Source organism: Pholis gunnellus, assembly GCF_910591455.1.
Source record: "Pholis gunnellus genome assembly, chromosome: 19".
Classification (NCBI taxonomy): domain Eukaryota; kingdom Metazoa; phylum Chordata; class Actinopteri; order Perciformes; family Pholidae; genus Pholis; species Pholis gunnellus.
The window spans coordinates 17,716,096-17,741,127 of record NC_136546.1 but is presented as its reverse complement, the minus strand read 5'-3'; the positions used below and the strand labels follow the sequence as shown (position 1 = coordinate 17,741,127).

The window sequence follows — 25,032 nt, the reverse complement described above, 5'->3', positions numbered from 1 at the left end:
GTCGATGGTCAGCAAGAGCATTAATTGATCTGTGTGCAGAGACAGTGGCCAATATCGAGGGTTCATTCTGTGAGTGGCTGCGCCAAGCCTCCTTCAGGGAAGAGTAGATTAATAGCTGACACCATCTATCTGGCAAGAAGGCCAGGCAAAAATGTATAGAGCGAGAATGAGAGAGAACTAGAAACACAGAGAGAAAGAAGAAAAGGACAGAATATTTGAAAGCGACTGCAGGTGCATGGGAGGTGGGATTAAACGTGGGGACACATCTGTGTAATTTTCTCTGAAATGTTTCTACAGGCTTGTCAGGGGTGTGCTGCTGTGTTGAAACACGTTTCCTGTTCAGCCCGCTGTAGCCATTTATACAACATGCTCTGCAGTTTAGAGTAAACACTGTCAAAATCCCTGTCACAACTGTTTTCATGTTTTTTATAAGGAATCTTTGTGTTTTGGTGCAGTTACCTTGGTCAAGGTCTGTGAGTTACCGAGACTCTCCGAGAGGCGAGGGTAGGTGTAGGAGCTGTACGGGTGGGCCTGTGGGGGGTTCTTGAAAGCCCCGCTGGCCGCATAAGGGACATTTGGCTCCTGCAGCCCAGAGCCTGAGCGAGACCGCTGCCTTATAGCCGGCGTGGGGCTGGTCTGCGTCACGTAGGAACTCTTGGGTCGCTTTTCGTATTCGTCCCGCAGGCCGCCGTAGCTCCACTCACTGTCTGGGTAGTTGATCTGCTCGCTGTGTAGCGAGGCACGAGACGGCGTGCCCACTGAGGTGTCCCGGTAATCCTGGCTGGACGAGCCACCTACGGACGCCCGATAGTAGCCGCTGGAGCCCACACCACTCCCCACCGTGGAGGCCACTTCATCGGCTGAGCGCCCTTTGCTCTCCAAGTAGGTGTGGTAGTCCGGGGGAAGCTTGCCATAGTCTGATTTTTGGGGCATGGCGTCCGGGTAGAAAGGGCTGCGAATGGGGTACGAGTGACCATTCTGCTTGGTGAATCGATAGTGCCTCCCAACTGCCCAGTCCCCGTCTATAGAGAAGCTTGGCTTGCTGGGATCGAGAGAAAAGTCCCTGCTGGAGGTGTCTAGGTCACAGGAATAGCGGGAATAGTAATGGTTGAATCCATTCTCCTCCGGGGCGTTGGGGTGACCGCTGCCGGAGGGTTTGGAGCTGCTTCCAGCCTGGTGGGGGCCCGGTGGGCTCTCTTTACGTAGGGAGTTAGAGCGCGTTACCGAGATGTTGTCAAAATCCTCCAGGAGGCCGTTGATGGAAGCGTCTTTGGGTGGCCGGTTCCCTCGCACAATGGTCTACGAGAAGAACAAACACATTTACACTTAACATAAAAGAGAGTCTGCTGCATGAGGGTCTGATGGAGGTAGCCCTGATACGTTGGGTTGCAGTGCATTCAATTTCAGTTTAAATCATTCCTGGCTGAAAACTGAATGAGATGAATTGAAATTCCTGTTTAATCAACTTCAATCAACTAAAAACACGCCAAATTTCAGGCTGGAATTTCAATTCACCTGTATCAGGGCTTCGTGACAAGTATGAAATCAATCATCACTTGCAATAAAACGAACGCTGGAATTTGTCATCGAAAAGAACGGCAGGCATCAGTCTACACAACGAGTTGTTGCGAGTTGGGATGCAGCTACATAAATGCATGGGGATAAATGAGCGGGATACCTCAGATGCTAAAATGAAACCAGTGGTGGACTGCAGGAGCTGATTCCTGCCCCCTTTCCCTCGCAACAGATTAGCTTCATTTTCAGTGAGCTGATCAGGATACATTAATAGTCGTGACGTTTGGTTTGGCGCTCGTGAGGTGCATGAACACACCAGCATGCGCTATGCACACACAAACTGAACACACACACACACACACACACACGCACACACACTCACATCTGCTTCAAAGCAAAGGCAGCTTAAACATGCTGCTTATCCCCTCCTACCTTGTGTTAAGCCCTTTACACGGATGTGTCGTGAGTCACGGGGGAACTGGTGCTACAGCGTGACTCGCTGAACTACACTCTGTGCGCATGCATGTTGTTGTGCGTGCACATAATGCTGTGTTTTTGTGGTGTTGACAGTGAGGATCACCACCTCCGTATACAGTGAAAATCAGGGGCGACACACCTGTCTCTCTACTCGGACATTAGAGGAGACGCTGCACTAGAACAATGGAAACATGTTGTGTGACTGCGACGCTGAGCTGCAGGGATTATTGTATGAATTTTAAACTCTTACATAATCAATCCGAGAGCTGCAAAGTTTTATTTTTTGTATATCTGACTGTGTGTTCTGTGATGTTGTCCTAGCATTACAGCCTCTAACAGAACATCAAGTACCAAATCCATCAAGTCAACACACATTTTGGACTTTCCACAATCTCAGTTGTTTTAAAAATCCCCGTGTGCTTTCAAACCACTACCTTCCGCTCTGGATTAACATCCTTGGTGCACCTCTATGAAAGTGCCCATCATACTTTTAGTGTATTTGCACCTTGATGTTTTTATAGTCTCAGTCAGTTTTCAGCTCCCTATCCACAAAAGTTACCCACCCACCTGTCAATGCTAACTCATGTGGCTTTTCACAAGCCTGTAGAGACCGGCTCAAAATCTAGTTCCCTAGATTACCATGAAATGAGCGGGTTTGTTAAAGCTGTAGCGACCATGGGGTACAATAAAGCTGAACAGAATTCAAGTAGCTAAATTAGCTAACTGTAACGCAGCATGACTGTTCCACAGCGACAGCTGTTTAATCCTCACTGCTAGAGATGTCCTGCACAGTCATCACAATGTGAGGCGCTTTGGATACAGTGGGATAGCACATGAGCCATGTGATGACTTAAACTAACCACAACTCACGTGATTCTTTCTTTTAGAGATGAACCCCTGATGGTAATTTTGAGAAGGCTGACGATACTAAACCCATGGTATTACTCAAATGTATACTTGTTAGCCTCTTCTACCTCTGAAGGTGTTTGCTGATCCTCACCCTTACACCCCAACAAACGTCGCATCAGCAAGTTCTTTGACGCCCTTTGACAGCGACTCGTGCCTCGCTGTCCGTCACATAACTGTCATGCTCGTCTCCGCTGTAGTTCGTCCATGTCACACGTGCTGAGGTCGAGTCTCACAGAAGCCGCGATAACCATCAACTCTCTGACATAATGGATACATGTAGACGCCTTCACTTAGCTACCTGCAAACTGTCACCGCAAAACTTCCTCTCATCTCATTCATCTTTGAGATGGTGGCTCAACCGGGCTACCACAGTTATTTAAAGAAGTCTTTTTCTTTCTCTTTCTGAATGATAGTTGTCTCAGACTAAAATAACACCTGTGCTCAAGCCTTGTTCATATTTAGGCTGTTTCTTTCACACATCTTCTCGTCCTTTTCTATTTTGTTAATTGGTTCGCCTCCCCTCTCCCTCTTAAACACTCCAGTGTGCTCTCCTCTGTTTGAGCGCCATAGGCTGTTTGGTGCCGTGACCTGGAACCCAAGGTGGAATGGCCAATAAAAAGCGGGCGAGTAAAGTCTAGCTGAGAGGCGGAGGCTGCAGGACGGATGGTCTTTTAAAGTAGTCGGCGAGGGGAAATCTATCATGCCTTGGACAGATGTTGCAGAGCACAGAGCGAGCTTGGACATTAAAAAAAAGACATACACTCTCCTCTTCAGGTTGTTCAGCTGCATTCTCCTTAAAACATAGTGTTCGTGTAACGTTAATGTTGTTAACCGCCGCACATAAAACCGCTAGAACTCATCATTGCCACTGGTTTTGTCATTGCCTTCACACTTCCTCTGAACTGTGCCGTGAATTCGCAAGCGGCATGCTTTGTGTGGAAAACCTAAAATGAGGCACATCGTGTTACGCTACGTGGATTTCGGTGATTCAGAGCTAATTCAATTGGCACACAACAGTAGGGAGTGTCAGTTATCTAATAAAACATCATCGTCTCCATTTGGTTCATAATCAATAAGACTGTGTCAAGGAGCGTGACAGGTACAGGGGGGAAAGAGAGAGTCGGAGAAAACAAGGCGGCGAATGAAACCGAGGAGGTGACGGGAGTGCAGAGGGGAGAGGGAGACAAGGTTAATTGTGTGCCAAATCACTGTCAAACGGTCGGCATCAAGCCTGAAAATCTTTCCATTAATTTGAATTAGGGGCCTGATACCGGCTCCTACCCACCACCTCCCCCCTTCCTCCACTCCCCCTCCTCTCCCCTCATGTCCTTACAGCTCCGCGAGCTCTGTGTGCACGGGTCGTGCTCGGCGGCGGCTGTGACAGCAGCCATATTTCACCGGCGTGCAGCGTTGGCCTGTCCTTTAGTGATAAGCTGTAATAGATCTACTCTCTCCACTCACCACGGCCTGTTCAAGGTAAGCACAGGAGGGAGAGGGGGAGAAGGGAGGGGAGGAGAGGAGAGGAGAGGAGAGGAGAGGAGGAGAGGAAAATGGGAAGATGACAAATTGGAGAAGAGCAAAGGAAATAGAAAGTAAGTGTAGGAGGAGTGACCAAAAGAAAACAAACTGGGTGGGATGATGCAAAACTAGCAACAGAAAAGTAGAAGAGAAGAAAGAGGAGTCATGGGTGGAAACGGACGGAGAAGGGGTGACGAGGGAAGGGAGGGAGGAAGTGTCGTAGAAAGGGAGCCATGAAAAATGAGCCTCATTGGGAGATAAGGGGGGATTAACCTTGCTGGTAATGAAGGGAGGGTGTGATGGGAGGATGGAGGGAGGAAGAGAGGGAGAGATAATTAATGAGCTTGCCCTTCCCGTGACTCCTAGCTAGAACCCTGGTTTGGAGGCTTCGCTTCACTGGCCAGCGGGGTCCCGGGACAGCTGAGGGGCCAGAGGAGGAGGAGGAGGAGGAGGAGGAGGAGGAGGAGCGTCGCTGCTCTTCTGCTGCATGGCTCCTCTGCACTGCTGTTTCGTTTGATTTTGGTGCTGAAATTGCTTTTTTTTGTCAGGAATCTGCTACGAATTAAACAACTTCTCCACACTGTTTTAAACAGAAACCTTCCATTATGGGTTGTCCTCGTTCAGAACTAGTTTGTGTCGTTCATAGTTCGTAGGCAAAGTGAAACGCCTTCTGTCATAAAGGAAGGAGATGTGGTATTGTACAAAAACGTGGATTTTGAGAGACAGTCCCTCCTGGATGACATTCATAGTGTTGCACCCTGACTCCTTTCACACCTCCGCGCACAGCTGACCAATCACAGCGTGAAGTGAGTGTATAATAAATGTCATTTTATCAGTTTGAAAAAGTCACAGAAATAGTCGGACACAGGCCCTTCAAGCTAACATCAGAAAGACGTGAGGTGAGGTGGTGTACGAAGCTACTCAACCATCTAACATGCACTTTATCCATTGTCAATATTATCTATTTGTCTCAAGAAGAGGGTCAGAACTAAAGCTGCAACATATTTACCATTACACCATTCATTCATTTATTGATTATTCTTTTCTATTATCAATTAATTGATTTAATGTCAGAAATTAGCTGAAGAGGTTCAAACTACTCCTTTTGTCCCAGCAACAGTCCAAAACCCAAATGTATTAAATTCATAATATGTTTGGCCTTTTCTCATTTTCTGATAAATAATGAATTAATCATCAAAACAATTGATTCTCTGCTGATCCACTAATTGATTTATCAACCAATCGTTTCAGCCCTGGTTGAAACGTTGCCTTCTTCAGCCCATTAATGTTTGCTTCATGTGAATATTCTCTTCTTTATCCTTCACTGAATTTGCTAACCTACTCCTGTATTATCTAAGCACACACACACACACACACACACACACACACACACACACACACACACACACACACACACACACACGCGCACACACATACATACAGTACACACCATGACTGAGAAATACACACGTGCACGACAACAGAGGCAGATGTGTAACTCCTCCCAGTCGTGAGTCTTTAGTCAGGCATGAACGCTCATCACCTACCACACCCCCGCACTCTCTCTCTCTCTCTCACACACACACACACACACACACACACACTGCAGAACATCGCCTACTCAACACGCCCACTCTCAACTCTCAGCTCTGCCAGAACACGACCACATAGAAATGATGTGTTTTTTTTTACTATAATATAATATTGTACAACAGAAATATTTCTTCTTATCCACATTGCACTATTTCCCCTTCATGTGTAAAGATCCCAGGCACCACGTCCACTCGGTGAATCTCTCTGTCACGACTCACACTGCAGAGGACAAGCACACGTGGGTCCACACACACACACACCCACACACACACACACACACACACACACACACTTCTACTACTACTGCCGCCACCGCTGCTCCTGAAGTGCAGTATCATTTTGCATCGGTGACCAATTTGTGAACAGCAGCTTATTCACTGCGTCTGAGAAAGATAATATCGGAGAGCCCTTGAGACGGCAGACAAAGAGACTACTCACGACTCTCCTTCGAGCGTCTCGCAGAGGACCAAACATGACCTGCATTGCTGATTAATCAGCAACTATACCACATCTGATGCATAAACAAAGAGGGAAGATATTGTTTGTGTTGAACTGAAACATCCATCATTCACACGGAGATAAAAGAAACAGCAAAGGTGTATCGTTACTGTTCTGTGTGAGCTCTCCTCTTTGATGTAGGCGATACCGTGTAAGACGAGGCCTCTTAACAACGATGCATGAATTCACAGCAAACATAACATTGATCTCAACAGATAAACTCACAGGATTCAGGTAAGCGGCAAGATAAAGGTGTTATCTTATGTTCTAGCGCTCTCTGGTGGAGAGAAGTGGTAAAAGAAACCAGCCGCTTCACTGAAATGTTAATGTCACTATCCACCATTACTGTTTATTTCACAAATAATCCAAGCCTAGTGGTTGATACTAAAAGTACATCTTGTAATATAAAAATGAATATTGAAAAAGCCTCATTACTTTCCTGAAACAGCTGGGCACTGTATTCTAAAAAAACAACAACAACAAAATGACTCAAGCAAGAGTAAATGGTTCATTTGTTGGGGACTATTTTCAGCTGTGGATTGATACACAGGTATGTGAGCATGAATCTAAATACACAACAGGGCCCATGTTTATGTGCAAACCAGTGCAGAGGTGTAACTGAATAATATTATGTGAAACCTAAATTAAGCTCTTTTGCACAGGAGAATAGATAATACACTTTGTAGTATCAATATCTTATTTGTATTGTTTAGTGTCAACATTTGTTGGGATTTGTTGACAGCAGCGATTTGGACTTGGGACTTAGAGTCAAGTCACATTTAAGAAGCACAAACAGTGACTTGATACTTGACTTGGAAAACATGACTCGTGAGCATCTCTGGGTTTGTGTTACGTTCCAGCACATGATAAGCTGTCATTGGTAGGAGAGCCAGTGTAAATATACAATACGTTTTATTCTCTGTAATGAAAAAATAGGTTACAGTTGTTATTGCATGCCTAATAATGTTTAATGTAAATAACATTTTCCTTTTATCTAAGTAACGTTAGTCTTTATCCATTTTAAGGGCGAAACACACTCATTTACTTTAGAGACAAGCTTTCATTGTGTGTTTTTTCATATTGCATTAACTGTTTAAAGTGATGATACACCAAACAACTAATCAATGCTGATACTGTATGCTAATAGATAAAGCAGTGATGTTAATACAGCAGCCTACATGCTCTGAATTCCTTAGATATAGCTGTGCTGTGTTCTAAGCAGATCGGATGACATCAAGCAGATGATTGGACTTGTCTGGCAGACAGTAAGAAGAACATATTGAATATTACCCGCCCTTAATTAAACAAGTTTTAAGATCTCTAGGGTGTCAATTAAAACCAGGTTATTTCATCAGAACAGTGATCACTTCTTGTAAGAAAGGATCATCTTGAAGCCGACGCAGGTTTAAATGTAATTGTACCAAAAGTAACAACACTTTTCAGCGTAAACCAAATGTCACAATGAGCTGTTGTTTTCCCTCGACAGCCATGTTTTGTGTGTAGTCATGTAAAGTCTTGTGTTCTGCTGCTCTCTGCTGGTCTGACTCAGCGTTTCACATCTGAACCGGCACACTCATTGTGAATTAAACAACCGTGAATGAAAAACGATGTGGCTGTTAATTTCACTGATTAAGGGACAAAGTAGAGTGAAGCTTCTGGTAATATGATTCCCTGAGGCACATATCTCCCATCTCTGTTATTAATTACGACGACTAATCCTGACCTCAAAACGCACTCGAATGTGACCTCAGATCAGTACGCAAGCTGACGGGTTGACCCACCTGTACCACCGAGCGGAGGATTTCACGGAGCAGTTTGGCTAATTTCTTGACATGTTATTAGCCGAACTACGGATGAGGTCCACGCAAACACGAACAGGATTATTCAAGGAGCGTATTTTGGAGCGTTTCCATGATTAATAGGCTGTGAGCTGACCTGTTTCCTCAGGCCATCCTTCTGCCTGTTAGTTACAGTAGCTAATAACCATCATCTCAACAGGAGGAGAGGCTGTACACGAATAGGTGGATACCATCTTAAGACACACAGTGATGAAAGCTGACCTGAAAATCAATCTGCTAAAGCTGATTATCTTACAGCAAAATGCTTCTGTGTCTTTGTAAAAGGGATAAGAAACTAAAATAATAAGGGAGGTAAAGAGGATTCACTGTCATTACATGCTGAAATTATCCTAAACTTCAACCTATAGGTCAAAGAATCTGTAAGAGACAAATGTAATCAGAAATGTTTCTACTTTAAATGTTGTTATCAGTTGTTATTGTGAGAAATACACGGTTTTTACGACCGTGTCGTGTGGATTATGCCGTGGAACGAGTTGTTGATTAACCGGCGGAATATTAAAGTGTGTCGAGATAAAAAAAACAGCATTTTTAGGAAGAAAATAATTTGTTGTAGCCAACTTGTAGGAGGGAAATTGGATCAATAAAACCCCTTTTTTGCTTTCACCTACGAGCGGTGTTGGTGTGAGCTGTGTGCATACGACCACAAACACGTGTCAACTTAAGGTTTACACTTGGACGCTACAGAATCTTTAAATAAAAGAAGCTAAAAGTAGCTTGACGTTTAGGTGTTCTGGCTCCAGTCAAGGGTTTTTAAAATAAGGACTACAAATCTACCCAGAATGCCAACACTCCAGCAGGGCCAATAGCAGGCCTGCACAGAGCCGCTGACATGTCAGGGAAGCGTCACATCAATCATCACGGCTTCATGCACAGCTTGTCATAACTAAGACTACCCAAAAGAAAGGCTGTGTGAACCGTTTTAAGTGATAAAATAAGAGTAACACAAGGGTCAACCTAAAAATAAAACATTACATTAAAAGGTTTAATGGCAAGTTTATATATTTAGAATCGGTTTAATTTGTAGTTTCTTTGTTTTATTTTTATATTTCACACTTATATAAATAATGCAATGTAATAATATATAATAAATAATTGTTGGATCCATCATTTCATAGCCACTCCTAAGTGGAACTAGAGACCTCTTAACAAATGTAGGAGCTGAATGCTTGGGAGCATTCATTCATGGCACTTATTCATAATTGTGACAATAAGGACAGAAACACATGCTTTTGACACATTTAAGACCAAAATTACTCCGAGCAGCTTGATATGTACCGGCCCTGGTCACATGATGAACATAAGGGGTTGCGAGATAATTATCAGGGTAGAAAATAAAACTAAATTCTGCAACAGAATTATTTTTAATCTCCGTTTTGTCTTTTTAAATACTGTGTAGTTTGACTTCTTGACACACCGTGAGTTATAGCCAAAACTCACGAGTTAGAGGTTGGGATATTTAAATAACAGTTTATATCCCATTTTTGACATCTCATTAGCATATTTCTCCAGGGTAAGAACTCCACCTTTTAGTACAGGTTAGCACACAAGGAAATAGTAGAAGCCTCTGGTGGTGTTCAATGGCATTAATGCATCAGTGTACACAGCATCGGTAAATGTATCGTGTGCCAACATGCTGCTGAAGGCAGACTGTGGAGCCCCTTCGCTGGGAGAAACGGCGGGATGCCTCCGACCCCCACGGCTCCCGAGCCGGCAGCTCAGACCGGTGTGACCCAGTCACCTTTGACCTCCGCTGGGTAGAGCCTCAGCTACAAGCTCCGGGATCCATGAGTCACACAGGGTGCAACGCGTGGAACGAGGGATGATTTCCAGCAAAATGGATTAGTGGCGGAAGCATAATGAAATACAAAACATACAATCGGACCAAATCCCCGACCTTAGGCATATTAGCGCAGTAAAGCCTGGACACCCTTCTATTTTTTTTTTTTTCATCCCTCTAAGCGCTGGCAGATTTATGTTGATTCAAAAACATAGCCAGCAGGAATTGCTCGGAAATATAATAAGTAGAATAAACAAACTGCAGTAGTGTGTCTTTGCCATTGTGACCAATCACGTGAGTTTCCCAAGTGAGTCCGTCACTGTCAAGGAAACTTTCTGATCTAAAGGAGAGAGGAGACGGAGAGCAACAAGACGAAGAGGAGGGGATCAATTAGGTGTCCCTCAGTTATCTTCTTGTCAAGTCTCGAGACGAATAAACAGACAGCTGCCCGCTTTAGATTAATTACACAGCGGCGCTCATTAATCTCAGGCCCGTCAGCCAGTCATAGGCCTCTACATCACATCTCAGTCAACGCTCACTTTCTACTCCTTTTACCACTCATTAGACCGCTCTCATGTTGTCTTTTCTCCTCTCACTTCTATCCCACTGCTGTCGTTTTCATCCCCCCCCACACACACACACACACACACACTTTCATCCTATACGTTACATTTTCAATTGCCAAGGTCACTATCGATAGATTGAAGCCGTTTTATATCTACACGAATGTGAAGTTTACCACTTTATGTGCTGATTTGCAAATGTTAGCGTGCCAACACGACGCTAAACTAAAATGGTGAACATGGTGAACGTATTACCTGCTAAACATTAGCAATCAAGCATTGTCATTGTGAGCATGTTAGCTCACTGGCATTAGCATTGAGCTAGAAGCACCACAGTGGCTCAGTGCAGCCTCACAGAGCAGCTAGCATAAATAAACGTCTTAGTCTGTCACTGACTCACAGCTTGATATTGTTTGTGTAAAAAAAAATAGATAAAAACAGTAAAGGTCCTGCAGTACGAACGGAAATCAATAACAAGATGTTAGCCAAGACTTAGCTAGAGTAATATTTCAATTTCTACAGTGGGAACTGTCTTTTGGCCTTTTACATACAGCGATCAATCCATGTGATACATTCGAAAATATGAAAAAGATAATGTAACTGTTAAGTACTTCATTAAATAGTATTTTTTGCATGTATGAGTGTATGAAAATAGTTTTCTTCAGGAGTTTCCTGCTCTGGTAACCAGTCCTAAAAACAGATGTAAAAATAGCCCGGCTGAAGCTTATGAAATAATAAAAATGATGCTCACTAATCTGGCCTGAAATGCTGATAGATAGATCTAAATTGTCATTCAATATTCTTTCACGGGGATAAAGGAAGTGTAGGGCCCCATCCCTGGGCCTTAAACCCTGAACGCTCAGGGACTTAACTGACGTCACCTGTTAAATGTTTGAGTGTGAGAGGCTGAGAGGACTTGAAATGGTACGAATGACAGCACTTGACGACGTCATAACATGTTATGTACAATTGTCGGTATTTATTTATATTTTTTTACTCCCTGAGTGTTCCAGGCTCTTGCCTTACAACAGCTTCAAATTAAATGTTTGATGAATAAAGCTGTGTAATATAGTCTTTGTTTGCATTTGCACTTCCCCCTAGAAAACCACGTCTTTAGCTATGAATTATGGGTAATTCCTTTAGGCGAAGCCTGCAGAAATGCAGACTCGCAGAAAGTGTTCATAAAGGGCTCAAAATGTCTGCGAGAGAGCCCTCAAACACTCGACAATACGACAGTGGGACAGAAACTAAACCTTCACGGACCTTTGCAGGGAGTCCATCCATACGTGTGGAGAACATCTGGATTGGGCATATTATTTGAAAAGCTCTAAACTGTGAGTTGTAGTTTTCTATCTGGCCACACGAGGATACTGCAGGTCCAGTCATTAAATCACACCAAGTGGAAAGTATCATCTGACTGAGAAACAAAGAAAAGACTCACTGGCTTATGTTAACAGCGATGACGCTGATTCTTAAATGCAGCGGTTCACTTTAATAGGATGCAAATATTCTAACTACTGTTATTAAGAAAAAGAAGAAGATTTAATGCAGTAATGCTTTTCTATTGTTAAATGTTTTGTCTAATTGTGCTTATATTGTGTAATTGTTGTTGAGGACCCTCTTCTAAAGGGGTTATTCCTCATGAAGAATTTCCATATTTATTCTAACTCCACAGGACACAAAGTATTAAAGTGTTCAAGAAGATCAAGCACTTCCAAACGATTACAAACTGTTAAAGTATGACACGGCAGTCGTCTCAAATCAGTTTTTACTGCAACAATCCTTCCCTATTTAAAATTCACAGCCTAAATGTTCTTCCAAAAGAAACAAGCGAACCCACATTCACACACTGAAGGATGGATGGTTGTTAGCCAGGACATTTTGAGCTGCCCTGGCAAACGCACGTTTGCGGAGGGCCAAAATTCCCCCGCCGACTGCGGCTCCGAAAGCCTCCGCGAGAGGTGATTTGCCGAGTGTGACTGTGAACGGCAGCCGCGAGAGAGAGACAAAGTGAGAAAGCAAGGGAGGAGGAGCAGAGTGGAGGAAGGAATGAGAAAGGTCTAAATCGATGCCATCCACTTCAGCTCGCTGCCAAGAAAGACAGATGCTCTCTCTATCTGTTTGTGCGTGCACGAGGGTGCACGAGGGTGCACGAGGGCGCGCGCCTGCGCGGACACGCATCAATCAGGAGTTATTTTCCTTCAAGTCTATTTCTGCTTTGACCAATTTAATCCCAAAATCAATGTAAGATCGAGTCAAATTCAAATCAAACTTGAAATTAGACGCGTATCGATCAAAGTGTTTCGACTTTCTTTTCTGTCCTTTAAGAAGTCGAATGAATGCCGCAGTCATTGTGCATGAACGTGTGTGCCTGTATCTACACGGTGATGGAGGAGCCACTCAACTGTCTCATTTCAACAAATACAATCTGACAGAAGTTTGGGTTACATCAACACGTAACGAGGGGACATGCTAGAGATTCTGGACTTGCTCCACATCCAAGCACTTGTCTAGACCTCGTTCGTTCTCAGTCTGGACACTCATCTTGCCTTGGAGCTCACCCAATATCACTAATACACACTGCATTAAAAATCCTACTCAAATTAGCAGCTCCCTGCTTGCACATGTAAGAACCGCAATAGCCCACTTCTATCTAGTCAATCAAGACACGAGTTTGCATTCCTGCCCCTGAAGCAAAGACCGGGTGACCCTGTTCAATCAGAAACGCTATCTCTCTAGACTGCGTTTCCATATGTATACATACAGCAAACCCAGCAAAGCTACCAAAATAACTCAAGCCATGCAGTGCTCAGAGCGCATACCTGCCCTCTCCAGAAACAACCCGCACTCTGAACGGCTATAACTCACGGTGTGTCACACTTCAGTGTTAAGAATGCACCAGAAATAGAAACGCAGTCAAATATGTGACCTTCTGAACGCAGCGTCTCTGTTAAGGTCGGCACAAAAACGAGTAGAATAAATGCTGAATGGAACAGCTGCTTACCTGCACCGTCACTGTTTGGTCTAATGTGTTTTATACTAAGTGTTTGGCAGTGAGAGAGGAGACCTGTAGCGCACACAAATCTGCATAGCCAGCATACCAGCATGCAGTCTTGGCTCAACAGAAGCAGAAAACAGTCGAGCGCCCCACCTGTGACTGATTATGAATCGTCTGCGCCTGGGTTTTAAACACCACCGCCTCCTCCGGCTTCACCGCTCCCACCAGCTGCCTCCGCTCCGGCCTCAGCTTCCCTGTCTCCCTCCTGCTCGCTCCGGCCCCGATCTCCGTTGTTCCTCGACCCCCCGCCATAATAAGTCCCCCCTGCCCGGTAGCAGCTGCATCCAGCCCCGGCCTGGACTGGAAGCCTGGCCGTCTGCGCCACGGCAGCAACTCTTTCGAGAGACCCAGTGATCGAGTTTCCACCTCTGTCACCTGCCAAAGAGCTGGTGGGGGGGGGGGGGGGGGGGGGGGGGGTCCTCTGCTACCACTGACCCACTGACATTTAAAGTACCAGTTATCACCCTGCGTGTCATGCCCATTGTCACGTGCCTTATACTTGGCAAGTTAAGTCCTTTGTCTCGCTGTCACACTGGGACAGCTTTGTCTGACCTGGACTAAATGTCTAATGTCAATATATATGAATATTCAGTGTCATTTAAGTCACTTAAATATGACATTTGTGGATGATTACAGTTAAAAAAAAGACTGTATTTCATGATATTTGGCAGCATAACTGTTATTTTCCCCAAAGCCGCAACGTAAAAAAGTGTAAATCTGCAACCATGTACTGTTCTTCAAACAGCACATGAACAAATCAACCCTGAACCCTAAATCAACAGGACACATTTATAAATAACAGCCGGGCCTGCTGGCGGTGTTTCTCACCATTCTGGGCGCATTTTGTTGCATTATTTCTTCCTCCAGTGTGATGTAAGGATGAGATATTTTCAGTGCAGCTATAGTGGGCTTGACAGCGCAGAGATGTTCAGCTACCCAAAATATCAGCGAGCTCTCTCCACCTACACTACCTACAGTACATGTAACCCGCAGCTGAATGCAAGAAGTTTAGGCATGTACTCTGGAGGTTGTCAGCAGCCATTTGGGGAAATGCAAGAAATCACAAACAGGAGAAGAGAAGGCAGGCTGGAGGGAAGAAGCACATCTTCATTGTGTAATAACTCCTGGAATGCACTGCTCAATCACATGTTTATGTGTCTGTACTGTATGTGTCCATCCAGGGGAGGATTTCTACCTCTTTATTACAGAAAATATCATCATGCACATTTCTGATTCATATGCATGGACCTCAACAAGTACATGCGTAGATGTTGTGAAGTTCACACCATGCACGTCGTACTCTCACTCGCCACATGGTCCCCTTCCTGCAGCGCCTGCAGCAGCAAACAACACCCTCCTGACTCAAGCAACAAGCAACATCATCCTTAGTGCCATCTTCCCCTCCGGCTCTGAAAAGTGAAGCCAATGCTGAAGTGCCTTAAACAGCAGGGGGCGACTCCTCTGGTGGCAAAAATAATTCAGATTGTATAGAAGTCTATGAGAAAATGACTCTACTTCTCTCTTGATTTATTACCTCAGTAGACATTGTAAACATGAGTTTATGGTCTCAATAGCTAGTTTTAAGTCTTCTTCAATACAGAATGAGGTACATTTAGTAAATGATGGTCCATTTAGAGTCAAACAGACCATAAAGCAGAGTCTGCTTCAGGGCGGGGTTAGCTTGTGATTGACAGGCCGTTACCAGAGCCGTATCACTCCTCCGCAGTTCAAATACGGTCACTTCCGTTCACTGGTTGCAAAGAAAAAACAAGATGGCGACGGCCAAAATGCAGAACTCGAGGCTTCAAAACTGCAGTAAACAAACCAACGGGTGACATCATGACGACCACGTCCACATATACAGTCCATGCTGAGAATCAGAAACCTAGATGTTGCTTTAAAGATATTATCTGAAGGCAGCTTTAATTGGCCAGGATCCATTCTGTCTGTAATGTTATTCTCACATGTGATTTTGTCACAGCTGCGTTCGAATGTCTCCATTCCTCACTGCTCTTATCTGATTCGCTTGAGGAAAACCTGTGGATCAACTCAAGGCCATTAAACTACTATCACATTAACTTCCCACCCACATGCCGCCAGACTGAAATTGACATTATTACGCAGCCCCACTGTAAGCGTCAAACGGCATATAATTCAAGATGAAAATGATGTTCATTATATTTTTTGAAAAAAAGAAGCAGCCAGTGCTGTGTTCGCTGTAAAAGACCGAAGGGAGGGGGGGATTTGATCTTTATCCAGGAGAGGAACATGATATTTGAGGAAGGTATTAGAGATGAATAACTACCTTTAAAACACGAAGAGCATAAATTATTCCTGTGATACCTCCAGGTTCATCTCTCTTCTACAGCTACTGTGGGATTAAGAAGGATAAACTTTGAGTTGGTCTCATGATGGTCTTTAAATCCTTATAAATTATGTTTCTCTCTCTAACTGGCTTACTGATGCTGATGTCTATGTCTCGGGGGCTGTTTGATAACCATGGGATCAAGACAAAGAATTTAAATTGCCTTCGAATAAAACATGCGATAGGATAAATGAGCATTTCTCTTTTTATTCTTTTACCCATTTGGCAGCACACTGACACCAATATACATGTATTCAGGTGGACTATAACTTCATTGGCTACTACTTCATAACTCAGTATATTACTGTCTTTCTGTGTGAGTTGGCCACGTTTACCGCTGCCCTGACCTTGTGTAAAGGATATAAACTTTACTGCTAGTGTTTAAAAAGAATCCCATTATAACAATGATGTTATTAATTCACTGCAGGCACGGCGCGCTGCTTCTTTCTTGAGCACCTTATTTTGTCACAGTTATTGTCAGGTTATTATGGCTCTAACCCCATTCTCTAAACACTGCTAATTCACTGCAGTATTTGTTATTTAGGGAATAAATCTCGTCGTAAGTTTCTCTGCACCTTCCAAAAAGCCCCAAATCTAAATGCAAATGACACAATAAGTGGTATCCTGTGAAGTGAGGCAGCAAACCACCGAGAGAAGAAGCTGCTCCCACTAAACTTCTTTTGCTTTTGCATGTGTCACCTTTTTCACTTACAAGAACTGGCTCAGAGGAAAACAAGGAGATTAGCATTAGCAGGCGTAAGCACACACCTGCACAAAGACACACACGTGCATGCCAAGACACACTGTACATACCCATTAACAAACACACACACACATACACACACCATCATGGTAAATTACTTCCTCGGCTCCATGGGAGTCGGCAATTTGAGAGGTGTCAAAGTCAAGGTGCAACATGAGTCTGCCATTAATAATGGCCACGGCTCTGCCCCAGCCGGCGCTAATGAATGCATCACATTAACACACATGTAGCCTTGCGTCACACGACAGCCCGCCCACGTTCACGAACCATGAGCGTCAACATCAAAACAAGAAGTGCAACATCGAAATGAAGACGTTTCCCACGGAGATAGTTACGGCGCTCTTACTCATGCACCGCCGCACTTCAAGTTGTCAGACTGCAGAAGCTTTACAAGCACAATGTTTTAAACATGGAAATGCTGTTAGGGCATGGTGTTAGCCTATACTTCTGGATTAGCATGCGTGCTGAGGGCTGGTGGTTGAGGAGGAAGGAGGGGAGAGAGAAAGGAGATGAGAGCCAAGGCTTTAAGCAACACTAATGCTCAGCTGAGATGAGCAGTCTGACAACGAGGCTACAAGCCTTGTGAATAAACGATGAGCGCACAAGCCAGAGGGCAGGGGTAGTAGTTATTTCAGCATCATGACCACGCCAGCCTCTCTAAACCGCACACACACACACGCATACGCACACTCGGAGAATACATGTTGACGCACGCAGAGAGAGACAAACATGCACACACGCCATGTTGACCTTTTACTGTATTCTGTCCCTCCGTGCTGTTTGGAGAGGACAGCACTGGAGGTCTGCCAGACTGGAGGCCGCTTCATCCATGCTCACCTGGCGTGTGCACAGACGCACACACACACATACACACACAAACACAAACACACACGCAAACACAAACACACACTTCGTAGACAGAGCTGGAGGAGTCTGCCAAGCAGAGGAAGCCTCATGTCAATCAAGTGTCAGAGCAACCAGGAGGGAAGGATATCAGGCCATCGATGAGACACTATAAATAACCCAGCCCACCTTGGGAGTCAGGGTTTCACACACACACACACACACACACACACACACACACATGAGAAGCAACTAAATACTGTGATACAGTATAAATACAGTGATTTTAATCCAGTTCAGAGATCTTATGTTTGTGATTCCTATCCCTGTATCCAAGTAGTAGAGGAGAGAAGAATAAAGAGGATGAGAAGACAGAACAGGAGAGAGGAGGAGAGGACAAGACAGGACAGGACAGGACAGGACAGGACAGGAGAAAGAAGGAGAGGAGAGAGGAAGACAGAAGCAGAGGGGAGGAGAGGAGAGAGGAGAGGATATAAGGACAGGACAGGAAAGGAGAGAGGAGAAGAGAGGAGGGGAAGAGAGGACAGGAGAAGAAAAGTGGAGAGGAGAGGACAGGGCAGAACAGGACAGGAGAGAGGAGAGGACAGGAGAGGACAGGAGAGAGGAGAGGAGGAGAGGAGAGGACAGGACAGGTGAGAGGAGGAGAGCTGGACTAGTCTGGTTTGGGTCGGATCAAGAGGTGGATCAGCAGGGGTTCTTCTAACACATGCGGACCCTTTCTGACCTAAATTCCACAGAGTGGCCTCCAGCAGAGCAGAATCAGCTGTCATGGCAACATGCACTTCACATCTCAGCACCCATCATCATCATCACCATCACCATTATCATCATCATGATTATCATCATCATTATCAAAGGCGCTCCATAGCAAAAGAGGGGAGAACCAAGGGAACATGCCGCTACAGTTTTAATCTCGTCATTTCTGGGGAGGCTCATGCGAAACGAAACAAAAGGAGAGTGGAGATGAGGCCTAAGAAAAGACTTGGCAGAGCGATGTAGTTATGTCATGTGTGGAGTCATTCTCAGCGTCTCTCGCTGCTCCTGCTGACACACCACCTCCACCTGAATGCATGGCAGCAGGCAGCGGAGGAGAGATGTGGAAACAAAAAAAACAACGGAGTTGTGGCTGTGTGAGAGCGACCAACAGAAGAAAAAAATTGAAAAAAAAAAGGAAGGGAGGGGAGGTTAAAAACAGAAGGGAAGAGGAAGTCATACTTTGGGCAACGGCGTTTCGGAAGACCGGACTTTCTTGGGAGATATCTGTGAAGAGAGCAAGAGAATTATTTTCTTGTTTCCCCCTCTTCAGAGATATCTCCTGTGGCATATTGCTGTTCTCTCTTACAGGACTTATGTGGATGTCTGATCGTGTATTTTTTACTGTAAGTGGTTCCTCTGGGACTAATGTACAAGTTCGCTTGATGATTAATGCCCACAATGGTGCTTTTAGTCTTACTGTTTTAGATTTATACAAAACAAAATGCAACCAAGTGCTGCAGTGTTTTGATGTCAAGTTAAAAAAGTGGCGTGTTTATGAGGCAAGTGTTTTTTAAGATTTAACCAAGGTCGACAAAAATGGTGTAAGCAGGTGTTGTAACACACACAGGAGAGGCTCCTAGTTCTCAAAGCTGAAGGGCAGTGGTTCACACATGCAGTATGATGGGACCACAGACAGCACAATGGAAGATAAAAAACACCACATCTTAAGCAGTGCCTCTGTGAACACCCATGAGGCCTAATACAACCTCCAATACCACCAGTATGCGAGAGAAGAGCCTCAAAACAAATCACATGTTCTGCTACAACCCAGAGAAAGGTGCAGAGAAATACTGTTATTTTATCAAACAGCTTGGTGTGTGGATGACTATAATCAGTTGATCAAATCGATGTGATGTGTTAAGAAGAACCAATGAACAACAACACATCAGAGGAGACACTCAGAAGGTTCAGAGACAAGGGGAGACACGCAATCACAGTCACATGGGGAGGAAAGAAGGACAAGTTTGCACGAGGGCTTCTGAGATTGTGACATCGTCTAATGGAAAACAAACGAGGTCGTTGTCTTTAAAGCTGCATTGAGCAATTGTTGACCAGCAGGGGGCAGAACGCCTACGGGTTCATCAAGAGTTTATGGCTAGTATGTTAGCAAACGTAAACGTCATAAATCTCTATTTTTGTAGCATTTTGTGCGGCTTTTTGTCTTTCTTCGATGGAGAAGGTAAAGCCACCGTCTGACTTTATTTCAGAAAAAAATATGTACACAGCGAGAGACAAATAATTATTTGATCCCGTTTGAATTGTGCCATGAATTACACACGTTTGTCCATTTAAAATATAATTTTGCACGTCAAGAAAGACTCATTTTGTCATAAAACTATTGAAGTATAAGACTGAAAATACGTTATTAGGATGACTTAACACCCAAAAGACGCATATATGACACCTCTCTCTCTGAAGCCACGATGCCTGTGTGTTTTGTGTACTCACAAAAAGAGTCACAGGATAAAACACACCATTTTTTACAGAATAAGGTCCATGGGGGACACCGGAAGGGGAGGGACTTCGCCTCTCGATACTTATAATAGTATAATGGTGTAGAGGAATTACAATTAAGTCTTGCTAGAGGCAACAGAGCTGGTTCAGTTGACTGTTAAAATGTGTATATATATATAACGTTTGCTACTTCTTGTTTTGCTTTTGTAATAAAGCCACTGAAGCCAACATTAGCCACAAAAGGCTACTGGTCAAACAGCATCAGACCGAGCTAAACTGCAGCAGCTGAAAGCACCGAATTGAGCAACAGTTAATTTTATTGCTTCTGAATTCAACATTAAATTCGTAAAAGGAAGGCTGTGGTGTTTTATATGGTCTGGCTTTTAATACTCAGTGAGTTTTCAATATTACTCCAACATCATCAAATTGCTTAATGCAGGTTCAAAGCAATATAATGTAAATGCTGTGATTAAAATGTCAAATACGTGGGCGATTGGAATAGTGTGAAGTGGCCAGATGGCACTGGAGTACGGTCTAAATCCTCCTCAGAAGAAAGACAACAAAGTATAGAAAGTGGAGGAAGGAGCGGTGAAGACAGTGAAGTGAACCATAGCTAGATAGAAAAGTAAAAAAAAGGAATGTAAAGTTCCTATAGACAGAGAGAGCAGGGGGTGTGGGGGAGAGTGGGGGAGAGTGGGGGAGAAACAGAAGGATGAAGAACAACAGAGTCACAGAAAAATGATACCGATTTGTCCCCAGTGCTCAGGCTTGACGCCCTCTGTCCGTTCACACTCTACCTTCATTGGTGCCAGCTGGATGGGGGTGATGTAGGAGGGGTCCACCATGGGCTTGGGGCGGTTGGCAGTGTCCGCCAGGAGGCTCTGCCATTGCTGCGGCAGCCCGGTGAACTTCTGCTCCCGCGGGTCGAAGCCCGTGTGGACCCGGTGCTCAAAGTTTGACGGAGCTGAGATCTCCAGCCGTTTCTTCTTCTTCCCAAACATGCTGGAAAACCCTGGCAAACCTGGCGAACCACAAAAGATAAGACAAATATTTTAACTGCAGCATTGATTGATTGACTTTATTACACAAATACAGAGAGGAAAACTACACATTGCCTGTAACGTGGAGTATAGGCGGAGTACCATTTTGAAGTGCAATTCTGTGTCTTTTCGGAGGGTTCATCACTGTGACCTTGAATGCATTTAATATCTAACTGCATACAGAAGGTGTGACATGACACCAGGTCGAGTGGATGCAGGCGAATGTGTTATTAATATAGTTTGCATCATGTGCACTTTCCCTCTAAAAATACCATATAACATAAGGCACGCATCAAAAGTTATGTTGCACACACCAGAGCACAGATACGTATGAAAGCTTTGACATCTAATTAGTACGTACTGTTCAAGGGGTTTTGATTAATGACCTTTCCAAGTTATGAATATATATATATATACATATGATATATATATATATATATATATATGTATACGATTTAAAAATGTGAAAAAAGGTGAAGAAAACGTTTGTTCCCTCCTGTTTGAGTTAACGAGCAAACATGAAAAAACTCCCTTGAAAACGTGTTTATCTTGAGTATAAATTAAGAATAATTTGTAGAGATTTAATGTGCAGCAACATCTTAAGTTGTCTAAAAAATGCCTGAGGATCTTTCAATATCTCACCAACCATTTCTCACCAGCCTTTCAAGCTAATACTGAGCCTTACAGATGGTCTGGTAAGAAACATACAGGTATTCATTCTACAACAGCAAACTATATCACATTAATAATACAGATAACTGAGCTGATAATCACCCTGGTTATTAAAACGTCTGAAGCATAACAATCAATTAGGTTTTGCTTGCCATGCCCGCACGCTGCACAGTTGGAAGTATCCCACATAAGTCAGACTGATTGGCTGTAACAACAACGTCCTATATTGTGCTGCTATACACTCTGCTGGTCAGCATGCTAATCTCAGCCCTCTAATGCCGCAGGATACAAACAAGGGAAGAACAAGCAAGAATGTCCAAACATGCCAGAAAAACCAAAGTGTCCACTTTGGGTTACATAATATAAACATCAGAAGAAGAAAATCGGATGCAGTGAAGCGAAGAGAAGAAGAAGAAAACTGATGCCAAGTTAGGGTTGGTGTTTTCTTTATGTAAGGTTTGCTAGTGATGTAGACACGCAGACGCGGCAGCGGTGCTTTTACTCCACCACCAAGAGGAACTGTGTGGAGATCCCACCGAGGTATTTGGGCGGATGCATGACGTCCAATCACAGGAACAAAATGTCATGATGTTGTTGGTGAGGCTGTGAATGGAGTCCATTGTGTTATTCCCTTAGGAGGCATTGTCCTCAGAAAAAAACAAAGTCATCCAACCACCCCCCCCCCACACACACACACACACACACACACACACACACACACCAGATACTGTCCGCTGTGCCAGGCCCATACCAAATATTTGATTTGTTTATTTACATATGTGTGTGGTACATATGCACAAAATAACCAAGAAGCCTTTATTTAAGTAAACACATAAAAAAAGGTCTTGTTCATATCAAAGTGTTCATATGAAATAAATATGTGTATACATTTTTCATTTGCACTGGCTGTCTTTGTAGGCCTACCGTAGAGAACGTGTAAGTAAACAAAAGAAGAACTCTCATTTAGCCGAGGAAGTGTGGATTTTACAGACCCTCTTATAGGAGAGGCTGGAGGCAAACATGAATCCCCTCAGAGCAGAGAGATAAAGCTACACATGGAAAATGTCATCCTGCTGTGCTGTTGGGTGCTAGAATCACTGTTGCCTACATTTGAGATGATAAACTGTGATTTGAGGTTCTAGCGAGCTTCGATATCGGTGGAGCATATAAGTGATGGAGAGGAAATGTTGCTAATAGTTTAGCGTAGCCTTCTGCTAACCTCCTCAGCCGTCATGGCTAAATTATTACAGAGATGCAGAGAAATGTTGCTAATAGGCTAAACTATTAGAGAGATGGAGGGGTGGCCTGCTCTTATTTGCTAAAAAGTGTGAATGAAGTTTAACTGTGAAAAGGATTAAGTGTTTTTGACTTGGTAGTACCTTCTGCAGATGCAACGACGGAAGTCACCAAAGAGTGAAACTAAACGCAACTTCAAACAGAAAAAGCAAAACAAATGTAATCACAGAAATCTCTCTCAATCATTTCCCTTTTGCTGCCCTGCAGGAGAGCCAGACAGACCAAATTAGTAGCCTCAAACAGGAAAGATGGAGAGATAGATGGGAGAGAAAGGAGGGGGGGAGGGGGGAAGATGAGAACAGAGAGATAGAGAAATAAACAAACGGAGGAAACAACGGAAAGAGAAGAGACAACAATGTAAAGAGTCACGGAGAAAGGATGGAAGCCGGGAAGGCTTAAGGCCTTTGTGAAGCATACAGCAGCACAATCGGAGCACAAGAGATTATTACAGTATGCAGCACACTGCTGCCCTCAGAGAGCTCAACGCTGGATCAAAAACGTGTTAAGTCATCGAGAGAAACCTTGTGCCACAGGCTTGTTTACATAACTCTGCTTTCCACGCTGCATTCACTGTCAGCCTCCGTTTAGACAGTAAAGAGAATATGCAATGTTTTAAGTGTCAAAGCAAATACTTTTTAAATGATCATGCAAAAATCCAAGTGTGCAAAGTATTTCAGTCCAGTCCAGTATCTCATGAGCTTACCATTACACTACTGATAACCATTTCCTAATTAACACAAGTTAAATTTAAAAAAAAGTCATTTGTGAATCCCTCCTGGTGGTGCATTTAGGTGCTGAAGTGAAGGTCTGACAACAGAGCTTCACCATTCAGCTGCCACAGAGTATTGCATTCATAAACAGTCTCATTTGGAATCTTATTAGCAGTTATTTACATTGAATGGTCAACGTTTCATTTCGTCAACTTCAGAGTTGAAGACAGTTTTAGCTACACAACAGCACAAAAACTCATCGTTGCTGTATGTCGAACTTATTGGATGATCGGGGCTGGAAGACCCGCACAGTAGTCAGTAAACACAAAGTAATTACCAGAGAAGTAACTCTGCAAAGCAGCCATGCTTTCACAAGGAAATGTCAGATGCTGAATATTACGATGAGAAGATGAGAAGATGAAGAAGACGATTACAATTTGTTACTGAACAACTTTTGTACGGATATTATTAACATTGATTTTAACATTCTCTTACAGGTACACAGTAAATTGGACTACTTTAACTAGAATGCTTTTTTGGGCCAGAAACGTGACTTTGAGCAGAATCTGTCCATTTGAAACTACGTGGGACATCTGTCCTGCTAACCGATCGTTATAAATGCAGATGTGTGTTTTGGAAAGCATTGACTTTGAAGATTGAACATTTTATTTTGGAAATTTGATTAAAAATCCAGGAAAAAATATTACAAAAAACGAAAAAAAATGTCTGCATGTTTTGGGGACTGACTGGCTCTTATGAAAGATAAAAGCAAATAAAAATGATTTGGCTTAAACATGTAGAACCACTGGTTTGGTCATTAAAGTTAAAGAAACACATGATTGCTCTTTGTCCCGGTCCATCACATGGTTCACAAAAACACAAGACAGACTCTCCACAGGTGTCAACCTTAGATAACCAACAAGAGCAAAAGCTTAACAATCCTTAGCTCTAATCTTTTCTAAAGCACAAATCTTTAATGCAACGCAGACATCTCAGCAACCCTTTCCACTTTTGGCCGATGTCCAACTAAACCTCCACAAATCGACCCTGAGGTTTCTGACCTTG

General features: G+C 43.7%; 1 protein-coding gene across 1 annotated transcript in view; it reads right to left on the bottom strand.

The window, feature by feature from the left end:
• pak5 (p21 protein (Cdc42/Rac)-activated kinase 5) overlaps positions 1 to 25,032 on the bottom strand; it is a gene marked incomplete at its 5' end in the record, with an annotated part of 39,368 nt that overhangs the window by 11,846 nt on the left and 2,490 nt on the right. The window contains 3 exons of the mRNA XM_079180882.1: positions 460 to 1,299; positions 18,975 to 19,019; positions 21,047 to 21,270. Coding sequence (XP_079037008.1) covers positions 460 to 1,299; positions 18,975 to 19,019; positions 21,047 to 21,270 — 1,109 coding nt within the window. The remainder of the gene's footprint in view (positions 1 to 459; positions 1,300 to 18,974; positions 19,020 to 21,046; positions 21,271 to 25,032) is intronic.